General features: G+C 46.1%; 1 protein-coding gene across 1 annotated transcript in view; it reads left to right on the forward strand.

Moving 5' to 3' along the window:
* The window catches only part of TFRC (transferrin receptor), a 454,042-nt gene that overhangs the window by 370,920 nt on the left and 55,556 nt on the right, over positions 1-27,566 (forward strand). Inside the window, exon 17 of the mRNA XM_085635983.1 lies at positions 20,531-20,755. Within this exon, the coding sequence (XP_085492109.1) occupies positions 20,531-20,755 (225 nt within the window). The remainder of the gene's footprint in view (positions 1-20,530; positions 20,756-27,566) is intronic.

Below are 27,566 nucleotides of genomic sequence, written 5' to 3' on the forward strand. Positions count from 1 at the left end.
CAGTAGACGGGTGCTTTGAAACGCGAAGGTGCATTCGCGTTCAAATATGTGCGCTCACTCCTAGTTAATTTCAGGAACTCGGAAAAGCACTCAGCGGGACACTCCTGCAGTTATTCAATCCTTTATTGCATGGCGAGCATGAAAAACATGACGTGTTTCGGCTATGCCGTAGTCGAATGTTTTATAAAGTTCGCGCCGAAAAGCAGCGTATTTTAAAGAGACGTTATGTGAGTCACATGACATTACAATGCATGGTCAGTGAAAGAGGACAATCATCTTAGTCGCCATATTGGAATGTTGTTCTCCAAACTCATAAATATGAGTTACAGATTATTAAAACATTTCGCCGTGTATCGGCATGCTGGGTACCTCTTAATTGACCTACTTGGTTACTGGCTTAAAGAATCCCCGGCCCATTAATGGTTTACTGCCTGGAATGTCCTTGCGGCTTACGTTACGTGGGGAGTACCATCCATTGTGTAAAGATACGCATTATAGAACATATGCGAGCAATAGCCAAGAATGACATCACGTATCCTGTCACGAGGCATTACTCTGAGAAGCACAGTAGCAATAGGGAACTACTGCGCTACTATGGGCTAGATCAGGTCCCCGCAAGTGTTAGGGGGGTTGACAGAATTAAACAACTGCGTAGGCTTGAGTCGCGATACATCATAGATTTGGGAACTAAAAATCCAACGGGCATGAATGTGGGGGAGGAACTGTCTGTTCATCTTGGAGATTGACATGAAAGAAAAAGAAGGAAAAGCAATATGTAACATGATGATAATACCTTTCATTAATTAGTGGTATGGGTTTTTGGTATATTCCTTTTTTAACAAAGTTTTTATAGTAATTTTGGTAAGAGGTTCTTGTATGTGGATCACTGGACTGTTTCAATAATAGCAATAGTAATGCAGTTCAAGCCGATACACGGCATTATGTTAGCAAAAAAAGAAATTTTTTGCTTGTAGTTGAGGTAAGCCGATATACGGCTAATTTGTTTCTCTTTTTTGCATTTAATTTGAATTAATATATATTGATTCATTAGATGTCGCCTCGATATTTTACGTATTCTGAATTTAGCATTCTATTGCCTTGATATTTATCATGTGGTAATGTTAGCAGATTCACGGCTTTATAATGGTCAATTAAGAGGTACCCAGCATGCCGATACACGGCGAAATGTTTTAATAATCTGTAACTCATATTTATGAGTTTGGAGAACAACATTCCAATATGGCGACTGAGATGATTGTCCTCTTTCACTGACCATGCATTGTAATGTCATGTGACTCACATAACGTCTCCTTAAAATACGCTGCTTTTCGGCGCGAACTTTGTAAAACATTCGACTAAGGCATAGTTGAAACGCGTCCTGTTTTTCATGCTCGCCATGCAATAAAGGATTGAGTAACTGCAGGAGTGTCCCGCTGAGTGCTTTTCCGAGTTCCTGAAAGTAACTAGGAGTGAGCGTGTGTGTGTGTGTGTGTGTGTGTGTGTATGTATGTATGTATGTATATATATATATATGTGTGTGTGTGTATATATGTGTGTGTGTGTATATATGTGTGTGTGTGTATATATATGTGTGTGTATATATATATGTGTGTGTGTATATATATATATGTGTGTGTGTGTATATATATATATATATATATATATATGTGTGTGTGTGTGTATATATATATATATATGTGTGTGTGTGTGTATATATATATATGTGTGTGTGTGTATATATATATATATGTGTGTGAATATATATTACCTACTGGCGGTCGCCAGTAGGTAGTTATAGTTAGGACCACGTTTCCATAGGAAATCCGCAACATTCTATTTTGAATAACTTTGGCGCCGGTTGACGAATCCTCGCGAATTTTTCAAAATAGGTGGGGCGCTACGCTCCGACCCTGAAAGTCTCGGGGGGGATTCGTCAAGCGGGGGCTGAGATAAAAGGGGGGTCCCAAAACGCGTTTGTCCCATGCATTTTTCCATAGGACCTTTAGACACAGCTACAGCCCGAACGGCTGAACAGAATTACTTGAAATTTGGCAGAGAGGTAGTCCTCAGGTCAAGGAAGTGCCTTTTGTAGGTTTGGTGTAAATCTGTTCAGTAGATTCTGAGAAAATAGCCTTTAAATCAATATATATATCTGAGCCAGCTTACGGTGCGCTTACCGTACGCGTACGGTGACGTGCGCGAGCGCGATTCTGATTGGCTCTTAGATCTTAGTGAACATTCGAATCGGTCGAAACCAGGAAGCGGCGGCCGCCATTTTCTCACTCGCAATCTGACAGGGGGATGAAATTCAAAGTGCAAAAACATATAAAGGGGCTGTTTAGACAGCTCCCAAGCACCTAGCCATGTCGAGGGTGTCCCCAACGATCCCCCAAGTTAAAAAAGGCAATTTTAATTTTTTCGAAAATTTCGCCGATTACGCTTACCGTACGCGTACGGTAATAAATAATCAAAACAAAAAAAAATATCCACATTCTCCCCACCCCGTGAGCAAATGGGGCCCGCAGGGCACCATTTGTGCATGGCTTATTTCGTAAAAAGCAAAACATATATTTTACCTGTCACAACGATGCTCATCATTTGTCCTCCATGTGCGCACGGTGCGCGAAGCACATCGTGCGTTCATGGCCCATCTAGCGTAACGTAGGCACGCGGTGCGCGAAGCGCACCGCGTGCTCACCGTGCGCGTACGGAACGAACTGCGTTAAGTGGGCGCGCACGCCACAAATGGCGTAAAGTAACTTAGCATTTAAACCGTACAAATTCACTGAAAAAACCATAGGTTTCACACACGTTATAGTTAGCTGGACATTTTACTGATAAAAAACCAATGAAATTCCCCCGTTATAGTTACTGTAGGCAACTATAACTCACGCGACCGTAATCCTCTGCTGATGACATATGTGTCTTTATGAAAAAAAAATATTTGTAATATATGTATAGCTAAAATTTAATGGAAGAAGACATGGGCAAATAAGTGTCTAAATACAGTATTAGCATCAGCAGAGGATTACGGTCGCGTGAGTTATAGTTGCCTACAGTAACTATAACGGGGGAATTTCATTGGTTTTTTATCAGTAAAATGTCCAGCTAACTATAACATGTGTGAAACCTATGGTTTTTTCAGTGAATATATATATGTATATATATATATGTGTGTATATATATATGTATGTGTATGTATATGTATGTGTATGTATATGTATGTGTATATATATGTATGTGTATATATATGTATGTGTATATATATGTATGTGTATATATATGTATGTGTATATATATGTATGTGTATATATATGTATGTGTATATATATGTATGTGTATATATATGTATGTGTATATATATGTATGTGTATATATATGTATGTGTATATATATGTATGTGTATATATATGTATGTGTATATATATGTATGTGTATATGTATGTGTATATGTATGTGTATATGTGTGTGTATATGTGTATATGTATGTGTATATGTGTATATGTATGTGTATATGTGTATATGTATGTGTATATGTGTATATGTATGTATATATGTGTATGTATATGTATATGTATGTATATGTATGTGTATATATGTATGTGTATATATGTATGTGTATATATGTATGTGTATATATGTATGTGTATATATGTATGTGTATATATGTATGTGTATATATGTATGTGTATATGTGTATATATGTGTATATGTATATATGTATATATGTATGTATATATATGTGTGTGTGTGTATATGTATATATATGTGTGTGTGTATATGTATATATATATATATATATATATATATATATATATATATATATATATATATCACTGAAAAAACCATAGGTTTCAGGGGTGTTATAGTTAGCTGGACTCTTCACTTGTACAAAACCATAGAAATTCCCCCGTTATAGTTAGTTCAGCTAACTATAACTCGCCCGCAATGCACTGCTGATGACGTCACATATTACATCACTCATGACGGGGGAATTTCAATGGTTTTGTACAAGTGAAAAGTCCAGCTAACTAGAACACCCCTGAAACCTATGGTTTTTTCAGTGAATTTCTGAGGTTTTTAAATGCTAATTCCTAACTATAACGTGCCTGAAACCTATGTTTTTTTTCTGTGAATTTCAAAGGTTTTTTAAATGCTAATTTCTAACTATGCCTACAGAGATAGGACATGTGAAGAAAGAAGAAAAAATGCACAGAAAGAAAAAAAAGAAGTGCAGAAAGAAGCAACAGAAGTCCTCAAAGACGAAGAAAAGTACAGGAAGAAGGATAACGTGCAGAAAGAACAAAAAGAAGAGCAGAAAGAAGCCTTGTTGCAAAATCATCCTGTACCCTCAACTTTTTCAAACGGATACTGGTGGTAACTGAGTGACTAACCAGTCCTAGAGCCAGTGCTATGTTAAAAGACACTTAGAATACAGTGAAAACACCTACATACACTAGGGAGCATTATGCGTTGGGGTCCCCCTGTGATTAGCATGACCTCCTCTGTAAGCCCCTAGTATATAATAGGGCAGGGGGATTAAAACTACCTCTTAAAACAGGCCACAGGGCGTGTTTGCACACGTCACCTCAGGCCCCGTCCCCTCCCTTCACCACTGTGTAAACGCGCCCTGTGGCTGTTCCAAGTTGAGAGATTAAGTCCCCTTGAATCCTAAGGGTCCCTAGGGTCAAACTAGACCACTAGGTACCTCCAGTAAGCGCCACAGAGCTGCGTTGCAGAGAGGTGTAAAAAGGGGCTTGGCCTCAGAACACCTGTCTGCAGCGCAGCTCCCTGGTGCATACTGGAGATGCCTGTTGGGCTAGTTGGCCCTCAGGGACCCTCAGTATTGAAGGGGAATTAATTCCCCAACTTACAACTGGCCAGGGGGCGCGTTTGCAGAGTGCTGCAAGGAGGGGGCGTGGCCTCCGGCACGATGCAAGTCTTTTATTTATTTTAATTTTTTAAGAAGGGGGGCTGTGTGGTTCCCCTTCTTATTCTAATTTATTGGCCCTGATGACCCCATCCCCCAGGGCCTGTCTCCTAATTATATTTTTTTGACCCCAATCCCCAGGGCCGGCCACTGTTTTTTATTATTTTAAAAAAATATATATTTATAGACACACCTAGGACATGCTGGACAAACCGTACGTACCTATCACCATGACTATTTGCGTGATATTCATTAAAAGGCGACTATGCATACAATGAATCCACGTGGAATGTATTTACACCACTAGTGAAGCTCTGACATGTCTGATGCCCTACCGTGCCTAATCCCGGTAGAAACCCTTGTCGTTTATTTATACAAACATGGGTAGCTATTGACGGGCACATTTAATACACATGCACACCAAGCCATTCAAAGGGGATTCGACAAAAAGTCAACAAACTATGCAAGAAACCCCCCTCACGGTTAATAAAACACACATCCACTGCCGGATGTGTAATACTTTTTATTTTACTCTCTGGAAAGGGGACGAACATCACTTGAGAGTCACAACGCGCTCCTGGCAGAGCCCAATGCTGTGTTACACCCACCATTGCCTGCTGAGTGCCACACACCTCTGTGTTGTATTCCACTAGCTAGTGCATATGCTATGACACTCTCTAGCCCATGTGCACTGTAACACCACCCTGTGAATATGCCATGCCACACTTGTCTTCGCACGGGTTATATTGCCCCATGTAACGTGCCTTCCTCGATGCCTATGTTATAACGCACAGTGCTATGCCATACATATTACAATCTGGGATCCATATCTTTGTCACAGTGCATATGCAACGTTACACTCCCCAGCACATATTTTATATTACAACTTTAGAGACTAGTTAGGTTACACAACACTGCCCTGTGCATATTACACTCCAAGGTGCATATCGCATAGCACGCGCTAGTGCCTGTGCTATCTCGCGCTCTCCAATGAATCTGTCATTGCGCACAATGTATTGCATATTATATTTCACGCCCGGTTAATCTTGTATCACACTTTTTGGTGCATAGTTTATACCATACACTATATCTAGTTTTCATTTTCAATCGTGCTCTCAGGACTATGTTCTATATAACACTGTGTTCACCTACCCTTTTCACGGGCATTACATTTTGTGATAGGGGGTGGAGGGTCAGGGGGTGATTCTGCCAAGTGAGCCTGGAGTCAGTCACAAACGTCCTCTTCTTCCTGAATAAAAGTGAGATTATGCCGCATACTTGTTCATATTTTAAGTAGTTTGCACAGACACACGTTTTAAAAACAATAAAGTTCCTAATACCCGCCTTCTCTGAATAGTTAGCTTGCTGCCCCATCCCCCTCCTCCCTATCCTCTGTTGTGTGAATCCATGGACTAGCCTCCTCCCTCCTGCCATGCATGGTCTGATGTGCTGCCACTGCCCTCAATTTAGTATGATGTACCAGTCCACTCCTCCTGCCCTCCATTGCCCAATTCTATGCCCCATCATTGACCTCCTGCTTAAACTCTGTGCTTAGCTTGCTGCCCCTATTCTCCTTCCCTCCAATGTCTTTGTGTATGCCCCTGCTCCATCCTTTTTGCCCACCATGTTCCATGGACCTGCCACTCCTATCTACTGAGTGTTCTGTTGAGCTGCCACTCCCCTCCCACCTGCCTAGCATTGTCAGATGACTGTAACTTGTCCTTGCCACCTCCACCCTGCCTATCCACATGCCATGCCCCTATCCTCTTCCTCCTGTCCTACATGGTCCATTGTACTGCCACACCCTTCTGCCCTCCATGGTCTGTTGTGCTGCAACTGCTCCTCCTGCCTGCCCCGTGCGGTCTGTTGTGAGGCCCCTTCCCCTGAACTTTCTTGTCTGTGCACAGGTCCTGACCCTCCCTTCTATCCTCCATCGTCCTTTGTGCATGCCCCTGCACCCTCCTTCTTGCCCATCATAGCCATTGTGCTACCACTAACCCTCCCACTTGCCATGCATGGTCTTCTGTGCTGCCATGGCCCCTCCCACCTTCCCTCCATGGTCTGTGTGTATGCCATCACAGTCTCACTGTTGCTCTTCATGGTGTGTCTTGCTTCTAGTGCCCATCCTGCCTGACCTCCATGGCTATCTTGCTGCTCCTGCCCTGCCCCCTTGCCCCCAGCCCTCTGTTTACATGTGCAGACCCCTACTCCCTCCCTCCTGGCTTGTCTGTTCCATTGTAATGCCCCTGATCCATCCCTCCTGCCCTTTATGGTCTGTTATGCTGCAGCTTTCTCTCCTGTCTGTCCATTGTGGTCCTGCCTCTTGCCCCTCTGTTCTCTGTTGTCCATGTGCATGGTCCTGTCCCCTCCCTCTTGCTTTCTATGGATTGTTGTGCTGCACTCCCGTCCCGCATGCCCTGTGTGGTGTATTGTGCTGCTGCAAACCCTGATGCCTGCCCTGCAGGGTCAGTTTGGTGCACCTCTCGATGTCCCTCCTGTCCTCTGTTGTCCATGTCCCTACCCCATTTCCTTCCATGATCCAATGTACCATACTTGCGAACATTTTGAACTTGGTAAGAGGGAGATTTTGAAAAAAAACTGGGGTATTGATTTTCCCCTTTGAGTTACATTGAAAAAGAGGCGATTGTAGACAGGAGACAGATAAAATAAAGCCCATTTGAGCTTAAAAACATTGGACGTTTCCTGGCTGAATCGGGTCTGTTGGCATGTATGGTTGTACTACCATTGCCTCTTCCTTCTGCCCACAATGGTCTATTACATTGCCACAGCCTCTCTTGCAAGTCCTGTATTGTTGGTTTGTTGCCCCTGCCCCCCTTTCCACTGCCCTCCATAGTCTGTTGTGCTGCCAGCTCAGTGTGGTTAAATTGTTGCCTTTGCACCCTCCTACCTGCCTTCAATTTTCAGAGTCCGTGCCCCTGGGCTCTGCCTCTCAACAGTATCCTAATGAACAACTAGATTGCTAACATTCTATATTTATTACAAAAGTGTGGAACGCCTGACGTCAACTTGATGTAATCAAAACTGTAATACCTAGAGCATTTCCTTTAGAAATTACATATATGAGAGGGTCTTATTGGCATCTAAATTATGGTTAGTGCTCTAAAATAAGGACATATTTTCTGAGTTTTCAAATAGCGAGAAAGCTCTTTTAAATTATTTGATACCTTTGTTTTTTTTATCCAGTTGACCACTTGATTAAATGTTGCACTTAGGGGGGAGGATGTGGTGTTACTTTCAGAACTGCAGACTTTGCAACTGGGGAACCAGGTTGGAGTTTCTGCTTCAGCTCGACATTCTGTGATTCTGGTCAAATCACTTAGTCTCCCCATGTCTACAACCAAAATGAATTTGTTCTTGTGTGATGTAACCAATGCTCATGTAAAGCACTCCAATACCTGACAAGTCTGCGCTATATAACACTGCAAAAACACAAAATAATAAGTGTTTTGCACACTTCGGTCATTGGGCTATATTTGGGCTACATCTGGGTGATTTTGGGCTACATTTGGGCTCTTTTGTCTCCGGTGGCCATCTTGGGAGATTTATTTGTTATGAAGTTTCCTAATTTCCTCATGTACTGCAGTCTCCTCAGTAGGAAAGGCTTTCAGTTTTTTACTTTGATTCCATCATGAAGGTATTCAGATATGTCACACATTTGCCATAAATTCTGAATGTTAACACTCTAGTTGCTCATTAGATCACTGTAGTAAAGCTACTGCTCACCACGGAAAACTGCTGCTGGTATTGAAAGTGCATGTTTCAGTCTGCATGTCAGAATTTTTTAATGAAATAGAGGATTTGAGAAGTCACTCAAAATGTGCCCTAATTTTCTTTCTGCAGCACTAATCATACTTTTTATGGAAAAATGAACCCCCTCATTTTGTTCCTTTTTAAATTAAATGTTTTAAGAGTTGCCACTTTAATCCAAGCAAGATGGCTTCAGGGGTGCCATACGTTTATCATAAGTAGGACTGTTAGCGCTCTAGTTGTTCTTTGGAACACTCTAGGAAGCTGCAGTAGAACACAAAGGAATCAACTGACAGTCTCTGCCCTTGTTGGATGTACATGTTTTACTGAGAATGTCAGACTTCATTCTCACATGACTGAGAAAGATAATGTGAATTTACTGAAAATAAGCTCTCAGTTTAGCTTATAGATCACCTTCCAAACCTCTGTGGGAAAAGCATGAGAAAATATTTTTCTCTCAATCATGATATCCCAGCAGAAGGCTTTTTCACATGGTGAAATCACCTTAGAACATACCATAATTCCTAAAATGAGAATGGTACCATCAACAAATGATTTATAATGTAACTAAAGTCTTAAAACCTTTTGTTAACTGCAATGCTTTTCAATGAGGTGCTATCATGTATTGGTCCCAAGATGGCTGCCAACACTTCCTGGATGAAGTGCTGACAGCCAATCAGGTCTCAGGATGAAATGTGTGGTTAGGCTCCGCCCACATATATATATGATTTTACTTTTGATTTTCTCAGGAACTACTTAACAGATTGACACCAGGCCTGCAAAAGGCACATCCCTGACCTGAGGACTACCTCTCTGCCAAATTTCAAGTAATTCTGTTCAGCCGTTCGGGCTGTACCTTGGACTAAAGGTCCCTATGGAAAATTGCATGGGGAAAGTGCGTTTTGGGACCCCCCCTTTTTTCTCAGCCCCCGCTTAACGAATCCCCCCCGAGACTTTCAGGGTAGGAGCGGAGCGCCCCACCTATTTTGAAAATTTCGCGAGGATTCGTCAACCGGCGCCAAAGTTATTCCAAATGGAATGTTCCGTGTTTCCTATGGAAACACGGTCCTAACTATAACTATCTACTGGCGACCGCCAGTAGATGTGTATGTGTATATATGTATATATGTATATGTGTATATATATATATATATATATATATATATATATATCCTAAAATGTTTCCAACATGGCGAAAATGCCGCACTTACATAGGTTTGCAATGTAAGAAAAATACTGTCCTAACCCATAAGGAAAAGAGGACATGCACTGAAAAGTTGTCGTACAACAATCCTTTATTGCCATAGAAAAACTTGTAATTGCAGGCAGTTGCCAGTAGGCTGCATAGCAGAGCAGTATTGAAACAAAGAAAACTGACACCTTGCCTTTAAGGCCTCCAAAGGTCATGGCACCGTGCCTTTAAGACCTGCCAGGAGACCCTCTGCTCCCATCATGCACCACAGGTGACAGGTCAGTTCTGTTGTTCCGGCTCCTTCTGAGAGGATCCTGGAGTTTTGAGTTCTTCAGTTTTTGACTGAATTTGATTATATTCGATATTTTCTTTGAAAATTCGGAATTTCTTGATTCATTGAAGTATTTCTGACTTTTCTGAATTTTTTCCAGTCAGAATGCCTGCTTTATTTCTGAAATATCCTTCCTGTGGCAAGAAAATGGCATTGTCAGATCCACACTCCGTGTATTGTGTGCCTTCCTTCACACAACCCTGACCAGTGTTATCATTGCCAGAAGTTTTCAAAAAGGACTCTGCGTGACAGAACGCATCAAGCTTCATGCCCAGCTGGAGCGGAATAGAAGCAATCAGGTTGGTGGCCATGGAGACATCAGACTCTTCTTCCAGCAAGCAACATCAAAAACTGCCTCGTTCCACCTCCCCTGATATCAGGAAGAAGCAGGTGACCGAATGTTCGCTGTCAAAGAGGCCGAGGCACTCTTCAGCGTCGAGGGACAAGTCATCGTCTAGACCCTCCGCCGCATGCCAGTAAGTCTGCGTCGAGGCGCAGCACTTCAGGCTCGAAGGCTGTGGGTTCAGAGAGACCAGTTAATGCCCAGTCGACGTCGAGGCTTCTGTCGACAGCGAGGCATTCTCCGCCACCCTCCAGAGGGTTGGCGTCGAGACTCGCCGGCGAAGATCCTGCTGCGAGTGGACAGACTGTCGTCGTCGCGGTCAAGGCATTTGATGTCAAGGTCGACGTCAGGAAGGCGCCATGGGAGGTCGGCATCTAGGTCCCCTCATTGCCGTGGGAGGTCGACATTGTTCAACATCTAGGACAAGACTACGTTCTTACAGCTTATCGCCGCACAGATTGACAAAGGTGGCTCAAACCTTGTCTACGTCGAGGCATTAGACGTCGAGGGATAAAACTGCAGCGGCCTCAGAGGAGGCTCTGCGCAAATCGACGTGGAGGTCCTGATCGACGTCGAGAGCCCATTCATCATCCCCAGGGCTGAATATTATTCAGATTTCTCCAGAGAGATCTCCTAGAGGTGGCGAACAGGAGGTTTTCGGACTGTTGCCACGGTGGCTGAAGGACTTCGGAGAGGGAGGCGTCCGCAGGAGTCCGGGCTCAGACTACTAACAGACATACCCTCTAGGACCACAAAAGACCCTGAGAGAGGCGTTCCGGAGAGGCCTTCAAAGTCTCATTCCAAACGGTCCAGATCGTATTCCCATCGCCGGTCACGAGGTGGTCGCTGCTCGCGCCACGATCCTACACATAAGAGAAGGCACCGAAGATCATTCTCCTGGACTTCGTCCACTAGGTCTTCTGTCCAGGACTACTCTCCAACCCTTTCTTCTACACCGCCTTCAAGGGTTTCTCCAATAGATGACATTGGGACTTTCACTGACGTACTTGGCAGAGGAGCGCAAACTGAATATCAGTTTGTTTACTCCTGTGATTCCCACTTCAGTCATTTTTGAGACATTGTACCATCGTGTGGCTCCCAGGCCTCTGCTACCTCTGGTGCCAGGTTTTTTAGTGCCAGCTATAACCACGTTCCTCACTCCTGCCACAGTGGGGTCAGTTCCATCAAGGATTGCCAAAAAATATAAAGCTACAGACCAAGATCCCTTGTTCCTTGGGTTTTATCCTCCGGCGGATTGTCATTGTTGCAGCCGCCAGGAAAGCGCACTCTGCAGCCTCATCAGCTTCAGTCCCCCCTGAGAAGGACAGTAAGAAAATGGACTCTTGTGGTAGGAAGATGTGCAGTACATCTGCATCCACTATAAAAGTTGCAAGTGCATCAGCCCTCCTAGGGCGTTATGACAGGTCTCTTTGGGACTCCCTGGCTCGATTGACTGACAACCTTCCCAAAGAAGATCGACAGGACTTTCAAGAGATCCTACAGGAGATTGGTTTGGTAGCAAACCAGGTCATCAGCGCTGCTGCAGACGCATCAGACCTCACTGCGCATGGTTATGCGCACTGCATCTGTTCACGACGCTCAGCATGGCTGCGCCTCACAGGCCTTAAACCTGACGCCCAGAGGAAGATTCTCAACCTGCCTTTCAACGGTTCCTCACTATTCGGATCTCACGCTGATTAGGAAATGAGAAAGATGAACACCGAGCTGGATTCGGTCAAAGCTGTTGGACTGGAAAAGCGGAGGGAGTTTCGTAAGCGTTTTCGGCAGTACGATAAATGCCCCTTCCAGCAGCGGGTTCAAACCCCTCAATGGTCCTCCCAAAACCAGCAGAGGCCACAATTCCAGCAAAAGCGTCTTGGCAGAGGAAGGGGGAACAACAACCAGCAGCAGTCGTCCTCCAAGCAGCCTCCAAAGCAGTGAGGCATTGCTTCCTCCGCGCCCGTTCAACACTCCGGTAGGAGGGAGTATCGTTTTTCATCTAGAAGAGAGGGAAACCATAACAAGAGACAAATGGGTGCTGAATATTGTGCAGCATGGCTACTTGCTGAGGTTCAAGTCTCCTCCCCCACAGGTGCCTCCACAATTAAAGTGCCTTCCACAACAACACAAGCATCTGTTGCAAGGCGAGGTGTATACTCTTCTCTCCAAAAAAAGCCATAGAGATCCCTCTCCTCCAGCGAAACCAGGGGGTATACTCACGGTATTTCCTGGTCCAGAAGCGAGGAGTAACCAAAGAGTACAGACCTATCCTCTGTTTGCTAATGCTCAACAAATTTATAAGGAAAAATTTCGGATGCTAGCCCTGCACCAGATATTCCCACATCTTCACCAGGGGGACTGGATGTTTGCCATCGACCTACAGGACGCCTACTTCCACATTCCTGTGTTAGTGAAGCATCAAATTCCTCAGGTTCCTGGTGTCTCAACGGCACTATCAGTACAGAGTACTTCCGTTCGGGCTCAAATCCACCCCCGAACGTACTCCAAGTGCATGGCGGTGGTGGCTGCGTTCCTCCGCAAGCGGAAAATCTTAGTCTACCCCTACCTAAACAATCGGCTCCTAAAGAGTTCCACACCTTCACTACTCCACAGCCATCTCACCTACTGCCTTGAACTTCACTCCCTGGGGTTGCAAGTCAACTACAAGAAATCTGTCCTCAATCCAACACAGAAAATACACTACTTGGGCGCTTCCTTGAACACCGCAAGAGCAAGCGTGTGTCCTTCGGAGGAGAGGTTGTCATCAAAGCTGATCAAGTGCCGCGCTCTTCTCAGCGCTCTACATCCTACAGCCAGGCAGGTGTCGTCGCTGCTGGGATCGATGGCCTCCTGCATCTTCATTGTTCCCAATGCCAGACTGCACATGCGGCCTCTGCAGCAGTCCCTTGAAGATCAGTTGACGCAGCGGTCAGGCCGTTGGGAAGATCATGTGGTTCTTCCTCAGGCTGCCTGGGACTCCCATCAAATGGTGGATGAAACGATCACATCTTCTACAAGGGGTCCCTTTTCACCAGGTCATTCCGATCCAGATTATTGTTACGGATGCCTCACTGCATAGTTGGAGAGCTCACATGGGCCAGCTTCATGTACAAGGTCTCTGGTCTGAGACAGAGCGAAGTTATCACATCAACTTCCTGGAGCTAAGGGCAGTTCATCTGGCTCTCAAGTCTCTGTACCAGTCTCTCCAGTCCAGTTCCATTCAGATTCAGACAGACAACACGACTACAATGTTCCATCTGAACAAGCATGGAGGCACCTGGCCAAGGGTCCTGTCTCTAGTCCCAGACCATCTGGAAGTGGCTTCTGGCGAGGAATCTCACGATCGTGGCTGTCCACCTTCCAGGAACCTTGAACGTGCAAGCAGATGCTCCCAGCAAAGACTTCGTAGAAGCACACGATTGGGTACTAAATGACGAAGTCGCTCAGGACATTTTTTCGGCATTGGGGAGTGGCAGACATCGACCGGTTAGCAGACGCAGCAAATGCAAAATGCCCCGTCTTCGCGTCCAGATTCGCACAACAAGAATCACGGGGGTATGCACTTTTGATCAAGTGGTCGCAGACATTGCTGTACGCTTTTCCACCGCACCCTCTGATCCAGGCGGTCATGCAGAAATTTTACAGAACCAACTTCAGAATGATCCTGATAGCTCTGGAGTGGCCGCGCCAGTGGTGGTATCCGGATCTTCTACAGCTGTCCGAAGCCCCACACCGGAGACTGCCCTGCCGTCAGGACCTGCTGGTCACTCGTCCCTGCGATTAATAGCATGGCTCCTGAGGTCAGCCAGTACGGGCACTTAGACCTCTCAGCAGACTGTATGAGTATTCTCAAGGAAGCAAAGAGGCCCTCCAGCAGGAGATACAATGCTTTCAAGTGAGAGATTTTACCTGTGGTGTAAGGACAACGCTTATGATCCGATCAAGGGTCAGGAACAAGTAATCCTTCCTTACTTGTTATACTTGGCTAAGTCCGGCCTGCAATATTCTTCCATCAGGGTTCACCTGGCGGCAATAACGGCATACAGGAAGTCTCCGAACCAGGGGTCATTCTTTCAAATTCCAGTAGTCAAGGACTTTCTGGAGGGACTCTGGAAGGTTTATCCCCCAGTGAGATCTCCTCCACCTTGGGAACTTAACATTGTTCTTACTAAACTGATGGGTGCTCCTTTAGAGCCCATTCATAAGGCATCTTTGCAGCATTTGACTTGGAAGGCTGCTTTTTTGGTAGCAATCACATCAGCCTGCAGGATGAGCGAGATTCAGGCGCTGTGCTGTAAGGAGCCTTATACTGTGTTTCATGCCAATAGGGTGGTATTACGTACACATCCGAGCTTCCTTCCTAAGGTGGTCTCGGATTTTCACATCAGTCGGGTGATTACTCTACCCACCTACTTTCCTAAACCTTTCACTCCCCCAGAGAGATCGTTACTCTTTAGATCTCTGGAGAGTATTGAAGTTTTACCTTGCCAGGGCTCACACACTTAGGAAATCTGACCGTCTCTTTGTCAACTACGGTTCCACTAACACCGGTCTATCTGCATCTAAAAGATCCATTTCTCGATGGATTGTCTCTTGTATAGCTTTATCCTACCAGTTAGCTAACAAGACTTTAAAAGGTAAACCTAAAGCACACTCTACCAGAGGGAAAGCGTCTACCACAGCTCTCCTTTGCAATGTTCCAATGTCTGAGATCTGTAAGGCAGCTACTTGGCGATCGGTGCATACCTTCAAACACCATTACTGTCTAGATACTGATGCACAGGCCGATGGCCAGGTTGGGCAGGCCTCTTTGTGGAACTTGTTTGCATGATTGCAATTTTGAATGTAATGTTGTTCATATTCTGTATACACTGTTGCTCGTCCGAGGTAGTGGGTATAGGCTTGCTACTCTAGTCATAGATTATGACTATTGATGAGTATCCTCTGGATGAGAAGGATTAGTTACTTACCTGTAATCCTAGTTCTCATCCAGGGGTGTACTCATCAGTCATAAGTGACCCTCCCTCCTCCCCGGACGAGCATTACTGGAGGAGTTCTATGTTAATTGCTTCCTCTACTCAAGTGTCTCTACACAATGCACCGTCAAAAAGAACTGACCTAACTGTCACCTGTGGTGCATGATGGGAACAGAGGGTCTCCTGGCAGGTCTTAAAGGCACGGTGCCATAACCTTTGGAGGCCTTAAAGGCAAGGTGTCAGTTTTCTTTGTTTCATTACTGCTCTGCTATGCAGCCTACTGGCAACTGCCTGCAATTACAAGTTTATCTATGGCAATAAAGGATTGTTGTATGACAACTTTTCAGTGCATGTCCTCTTTTTCTTATGGGTTAGGAGGGTATTTTTCTTATATTGCAAACCTATGTAAATGCGGCATTTTTGCCATGTTAGAAACATTTTAGGCTGCATGTATGTTTTCATATGCATATATATGGATATATGTGTGTATGTGTGTGTGTGTGTGTGTGTGTGTATATATATATATATATATATATATGTGTGTGTGTGTATTTTCTATATGCTCCAGGATCCCGCACATGGGCAGGGATTATTCATAGCTTATGTCTTTGACTATACCCCTGGATGAGAACTAGGATTACAGGTAAGTTACTAATACATCTGTAGAGATGCTCCTCCATGCGCGGAACAAATTTATCACATGTTGGTATTCTGAAACGTTCCCAGGTGTACTCTTGGAATCCTCCACAATGAACCGGTTTCCATGCAGTATTTTGTGAATGCCATGTCACTGTTCGGAAGGAATTCTATTCCGCCTGTTCAGCATTATCCATAGTGGAGATGTCTGCACAGTGGAAATTGAGCCCCTTGCGCAAACTAGGTTTCCTTTTTGCCCATAGGGTATGCCCTTCTCCTGCACACCCACCAAATGTGATGTTTAGTGACCCTTCCCACCCTCGAACAGGATTTTGCCAGCCTTTTGCTTTATCCACCTTTGGTATTTTCAGCGACTCAAACCTCCCGCCATCCCTCTTAAGGGCTCTTTCTACTGTGCTGTGACTAGCTGTGAAATCTGTGCTGCTCAGCCTCTGCAAGCAGTTGAAGCTCTAAACCCTTGGAGCTCATTGAGCGGAGTCCACGTCACATAGTGATGTGAATGGGTGTGTGAAATACATGGCTGTTCTATTGTTGTTTGGGTTATGTATACTGCTGTGTTATCATTGAATACCAAGTATTGCTAGCATGACAGTGGAATATTGATGCATGTGGATCTGCGAAAGAGAAAATTGGAGAACTGCATAATATGACAGTTACTCAACCGTACTACCAAGTCTCTCTGATGGAAGGGTGCGAACAGTATTTCACAAGAACATGGTTGTCTTTGGTCCCAAAGGTCCTTGTGTAACTTCATTTCCATTGGGAAAATATTTTGGTTTTCCATACACAAGCCCATCCTTACTGAGACAGAGATGGCATAAAATCTTTATTTCCAATGCCCAGAATTTTTTTCTGGTGATAAACTGCTACTTTCAGAATTTGTGAACATCTGCTTGTAGCTTGTGGTTAGACTTTCATAGAACAGAGGACAAAAGCCACTGGTGCTAGGTTATGGTCAAATTCTTAGAACATTGATGGAGTTTGGGCTCTTAAAAGATTTCATGCACTTTCTGAAAGAACAAAGATGCCATAGCTGACATTTAGACTCGTTCCAAGTAGACTTCTCCGCAATGACTACCTAGACCGTATTTTGCATGCTTTCTATAGGAATTACTCAAGTTTTCACCTAGAAGTTACTTGCTTGAAGCAGTCTCAGCCCTCTCCCCACACGCTCCCCTCTGTTAGTGGTTTAGGCTACAAAATCAAATTTACATCCAGTTAGAAAGGAGGGATGGCATTGCAGCATAATGCGCTCTTCTTCGCTCTCCCAGCTCCCACCTTGGAGCATCTATTCTGCTTCACTGTATCTGATAAAGCATCTGACTACTGTGTTGGGGGACATTGGTTAGAAGGGACTCTAGAGTAGCTGTAGGAGAGTAGGATCTGCTTCTTATGGTTACCCCCACTTTTTGCTGATGTTTCACTGTTTTGACTTTAGTCTTGCTGGGACCCTGCTAACCAGGACCCCAGCCTAGCTGCTTCCACTCTAAATTGATTACCAGTACTTTAGGTACATTCCAGATTGGATGCTGGGGTACCCTTATAAGTCCCTAGCATATGGTATACTATGCACCAAGGGCATGGGTACCACAGAGGCCTATCGGGGGCTGCAGCATGTATTGTACCACCCCTGGGAAGCCTTCCAAACTGACACCACAGGTCTGCTACTGCAGCCTGGGTAAGGTGGTGCATGCACCCCTTACTGAGATATAGGTTCACTATATCTCCCCATATCACTGCACATGTAAACCTATCAGCCGCCCCTATGGCAGGCCTTAACAATCCTGAAGGCAGGGTGCTGGGTTTCATGTGAGAGGGTGCCCATGCATGAGCAGAGCCCCTCTGCAGCGTTCGGAATCTTTATTCCGGGGTTTTGTGATGCAGCCAGACCATATACTCAAGTGCATTACAACCAAACTGTAAATGCTAACTTTGGAATGGCTGCTTGGAAACATGTTTTGTTTGGTGCCAAACACCTTGGAATCATACCCCCACACCAGTAACTGGTGTGGGAGCATGATCCCACCCTTCTAGAGGGAGAGACATGACCGCACCGGTATACCCAATACCAGCTTAACAGACCCTGACATCACAAAATGGATGCTGCCAGCCACAGGCACGAGTCTGCCCTCCTGCTGCTGGACGAAACACTGGCAGGGGAGGCCTGGACAATAAGTTTCCTGTCACAGGGAGGTGTAACCACCTCCCGGACTGGCTTTAGTGTATTGGGGCTGGGTGGGTGTACTCCAAGAGTGCTTTGAAGTCTGCACTGGGGGCACATTTGGTGTCCCTGTGCATAGTCCAGCTCAAAACAGTTGCAGGGGTTACCAGCCCCTGCTCTGGCGCGAAACTGGACAAAGGAAATGGGTGTAGCCACCCCTTTCCTGACCCTCCCATAGGTGGGTCCCTAGAGTTTGTCCCACCCCTTCCTTGGGTATAAGATAGGAACCCTTGGCTACAGGACTTTTAGATTACACCTGGACGAAACTGATACAGAATCCTGGAACTATGACTATCTACAAGGCGCTATATGACTAAAGAATCTCCCTTGGAGTAAAGAAGTTAATCCCCTGTAAGGCAGGCACCTAAGACTCATCTGACCGGTTTGCATCTCCGAAGCTCCTGCCGGACTCTGAAGAATTTGCAACACAGGAGGTGGGTTCCCAGACTTCCCAGAGGCTGATCCGAGCTCCCAGCAAAGCGGAGACCCGTAGCCCTCGTGGGGACCGTGGAACCGGAACCCCTGGACACCGTGCACATTTGTAAGTGCATATGCTTCTAGTCGATCCTTGAGGCTGTGCTTTGGGCTACTTGTAGTCTACACCCCGAGCAGTGTCTCCACCAAAGATTACTGGCCTACACTCACAGAGTGTCCTGTGGGCTGGTATTGTGTGATTCCTCTCGAGGTCCCTTCGCAATCCCTGGTCCGTGACTGGTGGGTCCCTGTGAAGGCAACTCTAACTTTAATTGGGCTTACCTGGTTGCTCCAGACGTGCCCTGACTCAATCGCTTGGGGAGTCCCCAGGACCTTGCTGGTCAGCACAAATGCATCTTTTCTCTTCCTGCGTGGGTTGCTGTTGCCAAGGCTTGTTGTGTTCAATCCGAGCACCAACACCACAGCACCCTACATCCTTTGTGGGACAGCTCGAATCCTGCTCCAGTCATGGACGCCTCGTGGCTGCAGAGTCAAGCTTCACCTCTTCGCACCTGAAACACCCGACATCGGTGGGCATTAGTCTATCGTGCCCCTGGTCACTGGCAAGTGACAGACACTGTCCCCTCTGCTTTCAGGTTCATCTGATCTTCAATCCAGGCTTGGATCACACCGGACACTTTTCTCCTTCCCGGCAGCAGCACTTTGCAGCAGATCACCATTGAAATAAACTACCATTCCTGACACCAGTTGACACATGCACCCGGCTTCCCTGGGTGAGGTAACTAGAGTACTCCGGTGCTCCCATGTGTGCTGGCCCTAGAACCCCCCCCCCCAAGTCTAAAGGGGTTTGCTCAAAGTCCTCTCCTAAGTGTCTTTAACTTCTAAAATTCCAACCGCGACTTTCCCATAGAATAGTACGGTGCTCGTGCCTGTGTTCACACTGCACGCATCCCCCGTTGGTCTCCTGTGTCATTACCTTGGGTGGTTCCTTGGGGTCCCAGCGATTATCCGTGCTCTAGGCACTGTCTAGTCAAGTTGTGGTTCTTATACCACTTTCCTGATATATGGTTTGGTCCGCCCCTAGGGCCCATTGTATATTGTGCCATTTACTGTCGTTTTAGAACTGTATTATTGTGTATCTTGGACTCTAATCTCATAAAGAGATTAGTAGTGAGTGTTTAGAAATAAATACATATTTTATATATACGTTGTGTGGTTCTCCTTTCATTTAGTGATTCAAGGGGTTATAATCTGGTAAACCAAGCTGCTTTACGCTCCAAGACTTAGACTGAAGGCTGCTCTCCATAGCAACCACTAGGATAGCTTTCAATAAAGGTTGTCTTTAAACCTATTAATTAATGAGGGTTGTTTGGACTGGTACAAGGTGCTCACTATAACTAGTGGACAGCATATACCAGGCCAACTTCTCACAGTAGCCACAGACAAAATATAAAGTTGCAGCATTTCATTTTCTGAGTCACATGCTTGTAATCCACAAATAGTTTAAGGGGGAGGTTCAAAGAGTACCAGAATCCCAATCCAGGAATATACTGCAAGGCTATCGGGTTGCATCATTGCTGTGAGTTTAACCTCGGAACTCGATTGTAGCATGAGTGTTCATGAAGCATTTCTAATTGTATCAGAGCACCCAATTTTGACCCTGTGTTTGCTTTGCAGACTAACAAACGATGTAGCATTTTAAACACCAACAAGGACACAATCGAAAACCTGCAGCAATGCGTGCTGAATCTGGAAGCCTTGTGTCGGGCAGCTGCAGAGGTAGCAGGCCAGATGATCATCCGCCTCACCCATGACCATGAGCTGCCACTGGACTATGAGCGCTACACTGATGAAATTCTACGCTTTGTGAAGGATCTTCGGGGATACAGACAAGATCTGACTGTAAGTTCCTGAGCACCACTAACTTCGTATAGAACTATCTTAAGTCGCACAGTATGCTAATGAATACCAATGTGGAAGAACCTTTACACAGCATTTTATTTTCTCGGATATTTATTGCAAAGCAGTACAGTTCATTTCGTATCTGAGACTAATTTTAGTTATTCAGTCATTTGATGTTTTGCAGGTTGCTTTGAATAAACATTGATGTTTTGCTCTCATAGTTCGAAGTCAACTTTGATTAGAACTAATGTCCAGAAATGTCTTAGCTGACCCAAGTTGACTTTACAGGTGGCTAACAAAATATTTGACTGGTTTACCCTCCAGGATACAAGATCATCCTAAACCAGTCAAGCTTTTTAGATTGAATATTTATTAAATCTAAGCAATGTCTTTGACATCTTAGATTTTCATTATTTCAGTGCCACCTACAGTATACCAAAAGGCCTTTATCCCTAAAGCAGCCTGTTATAACTTTACAAGTACATAAGTAAGTTAGTTACTGTAGGAAGCTGGATCTTTGTGATTTATCAATAATCTGATCTACCTTTTAGAGTCCATAGATTCCCTTCTTAGTGGACAGGGCTGGCTATGCAATCCCAAAGTGCTCTGTTAGGCGGTAGTGTGGTCGAGCAGCCTTGGGCTTAACACAGAGGAGTGTAAGACATTTGCAAATACACACCCTTTGCCCGGACAGCCTTTTGTTCTTGACCTGAGAGTAAAAGGCTCTCACCCTGGGAGCTCAAACTTCTTTGGTGGCAGGCTGGTAGAATACAGTCAGCAAGCACACCAGAGCTGGTAGTTTTTCAGAGGGCACCTCGAAGGTGCCCTCTGAATTAATTTTTGGATAAATCCAACATTTGCATCAGTGTGGGTTTATCAGGAAGAGAGGTTTGGTACGAAACATCCTTATTTTCATTTAAGCCATCATGTGTCTGAGAACTAGTTTTAATACTGCAATAAAAACCCAGTTTCCCACATTTACCTTTATTCCTAGTTCTCTTCCAGGGGCATCTTCATTAAAATCACAAGCAGCCCTTCCATCTCCCCAAATGACAGCACATTTTTTTTGTCCTTTATTATGTGTGTGTGGTATTTCATAGCAGGAACCTAGCCAAAAAGTGGTGGAGTACCGTAGAGGGTCAAAGACTAGTATAAAGGCATTGAGTGATGGTTGGTTTGAGGGCGGTTAATGCGTTGTTTAGTAGAGCTTTTCATAGAGGTGAATCTTCAATTAGTTCATAAAGTGGAACAGCGTTGGTGCTGTCCAAACACTATTACACATTAAAGATTAATTTGTAGAACTTGTGAGCACAATAGATGAAAAATGGGAATTTGTCCTGTGCCTATCTTGATAGAACCTCTACACTGATTGGCTGGTCTTATGAGTGTATTGTTTTTTGTACACTTTTTTTTTTTGTCTTTTAATGTGTAACATTGATTTAATAGTGTTATGACGTAATTTCTAGATGAACTTGTTTTCAAACCAATGTACTAGGGCAGGGGCACTTTGAATTGTTTTTAATACTATCAACAACATTTTTAATAACACTTTTGTATACTGGTACCTGCACTGTGGCATGATTATGATCTGGTATGATTATAACGTAGTATGAGTGGAAGTATGATGAATGTGGATTAAGATGATTTGTCAGGGAATATATTTTTTTTTGTTCTTAAAGGCACAAACACAGTTTAAAACTCATCATAGCAGCTATGAAAGCATTGTGTTAGCTTTGTTAGCCGTGTATTGCCTGCTGGTTTTCCACCACTATTCAGAGGTTTTTGCCTTGAGTGTACCGCGCACCCTGTAAGGCTGAGGTTCGCTGCCCCCTAGGTGAAGTTCCATAGCGAGGTGTCATCCAACTTAGTAATTCAGACATGCAGGTATTGAATTTGGTTTAAGTGCTAGAAGTTTAGTTTTGAGGGAGCGGATGAGCTGGTTGTCGTCTGCATACGGGATGTTAATGCTTTCAGTCCTGGCGATGTTAGTTAGCGGGGAGGTGTAGGCATTGAAGTGTGGGTCTGATGATCCTTTGGGTACCTAGCAGATAAGTGGGTCAACAAACTGGAATTAGGCAGCCTGGCTGACTGCAGTCTGTGCAGAAAGAGCCCATCCAGCAGAGCAAGTGTTTCTGTTTGCTGGATTCAGGCAGATGGATGGGATGGGAGATCATGTCCAAGGCGGCAGATAGGAATAGGAGGAGGGCTGCGGTGTCTCCTCAATCCATGATCAGTTGCCGCTAGTCTCTGGTAGTGATGATGGCTTGGTTCTGTGGTTTGACCTGAATCCGGATTGAACTGGGTTGAGGAGTTGGTTGTTACAGGAAACTGGGATTTTGTTGAAGTTATCCCTTATCTCCCCACTTTGTGCCCTTTTTTGCTACTCAGTGCTGATTGAAGTTTGGCAATGCACAAACTTCCTAACCAGCCTTCACTGCCAGTGCTCCATCCCCAAAACAAGATGTTGTCTAATTGTGCTACAAATTGGCTAAGGACTTCAGCAGCCCTGTAAGTCTCTGGTAAATGCTACCGCACCTACCTAGGGCATGAGTTCTAAAGAGGGTCCCAAAAGGCTGCAGCATATATTATGCCACCCTAACGGACCCCCCCCACACAAGTTCTACAGAATGCCATTGCAGGCTGCGTGACATGGTGCAAACCATGATTGAAAACATGACACTCCTGTGTCATACCAATGTCACTGCATTAAATGTTTGTCAGTCACCCTTACAGTAGGCCTTTGAGCCCTAAGGCAGGGTACACTATATCTTATGTAAGGACATATCTGCATGAGCAGATATGCCCCTGTGATGTCTAGTTCTATTTGTACATATTGCAAGTGAGCAGGGAGGCCATCTTAAGTTATGTACTGGGCACTGATTAAAAAATGTTACCCCAGATACTTAATGGCATTACTGAAACACATGGTGTTTGGTATGTAAGAAAGTGGCTCTGTATATACCGCACCAAAGTCTACCAGGGTTAGGTTGGTACAGTTGTTACACCCTCAGTGGCACTGGGACGGCCGGGTGCAGAGTGAGTTAGGCCCAATGCTATCCTATGGGAGACAGGGGGCCTTGGTTGGTGGCTGCTGACTAGCAGGCCACACGGCTGTGGGAGCTGGGCTCCTGGTAACTTGCGCAGGGCAAATGGGGAAGTAGGTAGGAGTAGCGGTTACACTGCCAGGGCCACTCGGGCGGCTGGGTGCAGGGTGTTTTTGAGCCTTCGGGCGCTCTATGGATTTCAATGGGAAAGCTCCAGGATGAACAAAGGCTGCAAGCTCGGGGACGAAGATTCTTCAGGTGCCACCACCACTTCGAGGTAAGTTGGGTAGTTGGAGGATGGGTAGGTACCCAGGAGTCGGGCACAGGGGGCCGGGGTGCCAGTTGGTGTCGGAAAATCTTAGCCTCTGTTGATCGCGGTTGGGGGGAGGTCTCTGGTTCTGAGGCTGCAGGCGTCGTCCGGAGCGTCTAGGTGAGTCCTTGGGTGCCGGATTCGGGGTCACAGTTGCCGGGGGGACGTCCTCGGGGTCTTTGCACCCCCAAAGCCTTCCCTGTACCAAAGTGGACAGTGTGCAGGGTTTGCGGTTCCGGGCTGGTGCCAGGGGTTAGAAACTTGCTTTCAGCAGAGCCACTGCTCATAAGAGTCACAGATGCTCAGTCACAAGGTAGCCAGGTCCTCCAGGGTTTGTGAGGTTGCTGGCCACAAGAGGTGCCGGGATTTAGCAGGAGCAGGTTCGAGGGTCAACAGGCCGGTAGGGGTTGGGCCAAAGCAGTTGGTGTCTTCCTCTTAGCAGCTGCACGGCAGGTCTTCTTTCTTCTTGCTCTTCTTTGCTTTTTCGGAATCTGGAATCTGGAGAAGGAAGGTTCAGGGTGCCTCTAAATACTAGATATGGGGTGTTACAGGTAGGTAAAGGGCAGGGACCAATGGGTCCCTGCCCTGGGGTGGGTACACCCCCTATCCTAAGTGTGTATGTACTTGTATAGCGCACTGTCACCCCCAACAGGGGTATCCTGGCACTTTTACTCATACCGCTGTGGAACCCTTCCTGGCCTTTCCTGTGAAATGTCCTGGGCTCCCCCATGGTGAAGCCAGGCATCCCAGCGCTGCTGGGGCCGTTGTGGAGATTAAGCAAGCTATTGCCCAGAGTTGCAGCGTGGGACCCATGATTAGAATAGGCACCGAGGCGAGAATTATCAGGTCCGAGGAAATTGAATCCAAGACCTGCCGAGGCGGGGGATTGAACTCTGGTCCCGGGCCAGAACTCTGCATCAGGGTCTGCCGCTCTTAACCATTGAGCCACACTTCTCCTGTGGGAGGGGGGGCAGTAGCCTAGTCCTGATTGGGCAGAGCCTCCTATCTTCAAGATGGCGAGTGCCCGGGGATGTGCTTCACCTCGCCTACCCCACCTGAGGGGTGGGGTTGGCAGGCTGGCACATCCCCTGTCCTTACTTGGGGTTTCCGGCCAGTCTTCCCGCCAGAGTGGGGGTCAACCGCTGGGGGCCAGTTTGCTGGGTACAGCAAGTGGCCTGGAGAAGCTCAGAGGTGGCATGCCTTTGAAGCTTCCCCCTGCCCATCCTGGGGGAGGATACCTAGCACCTCGCCCAGGATGTGCATTGTTGCAGGCCCAGGAGAGCGGGGGCGCTCCACCCAGGAATCCAGCAACATGTCTGCTGTGTGGCAGCCTAGGCAGTCTCCCAGACGTGGATTGTAGGTTAGCTTTCAGGGGGCATCTCTAAGATGCCCTCTGTAGTGCTTTGTACATTAAATCCCTCACTGGCATCAGTGCGGGTTTAATGTGCTGAAGTTTTGATACCAAACTTCAGTCCTCAGTGTTGCCATTATGGTGCTGTGGAGTTCGTGTTTGACGAGCTCTCCGCACCATATACTCTTAAATGGCAGCACTGCACTTACAGTGCCCACGAATGGACCTGGGTACTGTAGGGGCACAGGGCTTATGCTCCTGTGCCCACACCACTGGCATAGGGCACCCAGCTAGAGGGGTGGCTGATGTATGCCAGGGCAGTGTAGGTTGTGGGCATGGCACACAGACTTTGTTTTGCCTTGTACCCAGACACTTCGCCTGCGAGGGCAGTGTGGTTGTGTTAGGGTACAGGGCTTCTAAGGGTGGCACAATAAGTTCTGCAGCCCTTGGAGGCCTTCCCTGGTCACAAGGCCCTGGGTTCCTAAGGTACCATTTACCAGGGGCTGACATGTGGCCAGGATTTGTGGTTTTAGGGAAGGAACATTGGCCCTGGGCACCTGATTGGCAGGAGTTCAGGGCACAGTCAAAGTACATTCAGCAATTCAGCAAAAAGTGGGGGCATACCATGCAAGAAAGATGGCACTTTCTCACACCTCTTTCCTCCCAAAAGTGGCGACACCTCTCCACGTAGGGCAATATGTCACCTTGCCTGCTTTCTACACTCCACCGCGTCCCTCTAAGAAAGGGAAGCGACTCCACCGTCTGCACCCAAAAAGAGCGTTGTCGTTCTACCTTGACCACACTGTGTTCCAGGTGGGTGACCAACTCTTCATGAGGTACGTGGGAGCGAAGAAAGGTCGGGCAGTGCAGAAGAGGACCATCTCTCGATTGGTCAGCCTCTACATCAAGATTTGCTACACTCCGGGCAAGAAGCAGCCTCTTGAAGGCCTGAGGGCTCACTCCATCAAGCTAAGGCTTCTGCCAAAACATTGCCACGTGGGGTTCCAGTCCTTGTCATTTGTCAGACAGAAATGAGGGCATCCCTACATGTTTACCAAGCACTACTGCCTTGACTTTTAAGTCAGCAGGGATGACCGCTTTGCCCGCTCTGTCCTACTGGACTTTCTGGTCTATACTTATCCACAGTCCCTCATCTATTCAAAGAGGAGGAATCTGCAGCTAGATGTCACCATCAGATGGACAAGCTACTTACCTTCTTATCTGGTAGAGACATGATCTAGCCGCAGATTCCTTACCAACCTACCGATCCTTCTGCTCTGCGGACAGGTTGTTGCGGTCAGGGCTGATCGCTTTCAGGGCCCTAGTTGTTCAAACACCAATTTCAATGCAGTTCATGGCTCCGTGCTCCTGTAGTGGAAAGTCTTGAAAGTAACTGACGGCAGCTCACCACAGTGCAGATGTCAACGATGTCATGCGGAGTCCACAGACACCACCTACCAGCGCGTAGGTGGTATCACTCAAAGAAAAATCTTCTGGATCCAGTCTGATCCCTGGAAAATTCAAAGGCAAGAAATCTGCGGCTAGATCATGTTTCTACCGGATAATGTGTTAACAAAGGTAAGTAACTTTTCAAAGCAGGGACCTTGAAAGAGCCACTGCCTTTTGGCATGCAAATCTGGCCTTCCTCAGAGGTGAGGGAATACCAACCCCCTTACCAGGGCCCATTTGGCACCAGGACAGGTGGGAAAATTAGCTATGTAGGATTGTTTGTGAGAAAGTGCCATCTTTCTTGCATGGTATGCCCCCACTTTTTGCTAAATTGCTGAATGTACTTCGATTGAGTGTACCCTGGGTTCCTGCCAATCAGGTGCCCAGGGCCTATGTTCCTTCCTTAAACCACACAAACTCCAAATTGGCAAACCCTAGCCACATGTCAGCCCCTAGTAAATGGTACCCTAGGTACCCAGGGCCTTGTGACCCGGGAAGGCCTCTAAGGGCTGCAGCACTCATTGTGCCACCCTCAGAGACCCTGTACCCTTACACACACACACTGCCCTTGCAGGCTGAGTGTCTGGGTGCAGGACAAAACAAAGAGTCGACATGGCACACATCACTGTGTACCATGCCCATCACCTACACTGCCAA

The sequence above is a fragment of the Triturus cristatus genome, chromosome 11 (assembly GCF_964204655.1).
Source record: "Triturus cristatus chromosome 11, aTriCri1.1, whole genome shotgun sequence".
NCBI lineage: Eukaryota > Metazoa > Chordata > Amphibia > Caudata > Salamandridae > Triturus > Triturus cristatus.